The sequence below is a fragment of the Trachymyrmex septentrionalis genome, unplaced genomic scaffold, assembly GCF_001594115.1.
Source record: "Trachymyrmex septentrionalis isolate Tsep2-gDNA-1 unplaced genomic scaffold, Tsep1.0 scaffold114, whole genome shotgun sequence".
Taxonomy (NCBI): domain Eukaryota; kingdom Metazoa; phylum Arthropoda; class Insecta; order Hymenoptera; family Formicidae; genus Trachymyrmex; species Trachymyrmex septentrionalis.
Window position 1 is genome coordinate 2,079,845 of NW_017304269.1, and position 973 is coordinate 2,080,817.

Sequence of the window (973 nt, forward strand, 5' to 3'; positions counted from 1 at the left end):
AAAAATATGTGTGTGTGTGTGTGTGTGTGTGTGTGTGTGTATAAATAAATATATATAAATTTTTAAAAAAATCTTGTAATCAAAGAGAAGTTTCCATTTGCATTTGAGAGATAATCAAAATTGTTACATCAATAGGAATTCGGTTGTCCGTACGAGCTGTTGCGCAACAAACCGGATGGCTACTTTTCACAAATGATAGAGAAGACGGGCAATCAAATGGCGGAAAGTCTTTTGGAACAGGCGAAGAAGGCTTGCGAAAAGAATAATGATCATCGTGAATTAAACTTATTGGCACAAAATTTCGGGAGCGATATCACAGAACAGTCTGCTTTATAGTTTTTTCAACCAAGGAAATCTTACATAAAAAGTATAGGATCCAGCAGAAAAATCTGTCGCTTTTATAAGAACTGTATTTAATCGATGGAGATCACGTTCTCACTGCTGAGGGGATTCAACAGTTCATATATAACTTTCATTTTAAAGTAACTATATATATATGAAGCAATGAGAAAGATATATTATATATGGTTACGAAAACCTGATAATTATTAACATTTTCGTCGTAATCTGTATATAGTTGAACGTGATTGAGAATGTATGTTCTTGAATGTGATTGAGAACGTGATCTTTCATCAATATCAGTGAAAAACTACTATTATCATAAATTATTATCAATTAAAAGCGTCAAGTTTCTCTGTTAATTGTTATTATACCTCTAATATATGTGTATATCCAGTTAGTAAAACGTTAGCAGAATGTCGGTAGACTAGCAGATTTGATTGTATCCGCATTTAAATACATTTACGGCGTAAATATGCGAATATCTTATTATACATTAATAATCATACGAAATAAAATATAAATACGTTTCACGCGTATCCCATATATTGAAATACATAGCTATACGTTTCAAATTGTATATTTCGATATTCGTATATGTCAGTATCCGTGTACCCATGTATTAAAAATTACA

At 31.1% G+C, this 973-nt stretch overlaps 1 protein-coding gene across 1 annotated transcript in view; it reads left to right on the forward strand.

The window, feature by feature from the left end:
* The window catches only part of LOC108753554 (multidrug resistance-associated protein 4-like), a 15,487-nt gene extending 15,045 nt beyond the window's left edge, over positions 1 to 442 (forward strand). The window contains exon 17 of the mRNA XM_018495222.1: positions 136 to 442. Coding sequence (XP_018350724.1) covers positions 136 to 336 — 201 coding nt within the window. The 3' untranslated portion in view covers positions 337 to 442. The remainder of the gene's footprint in view (positions 1 to 135) is intronic.
* The last annotated feature ends 531 nt before the right edge of the window (positions 443 to 973 follow it).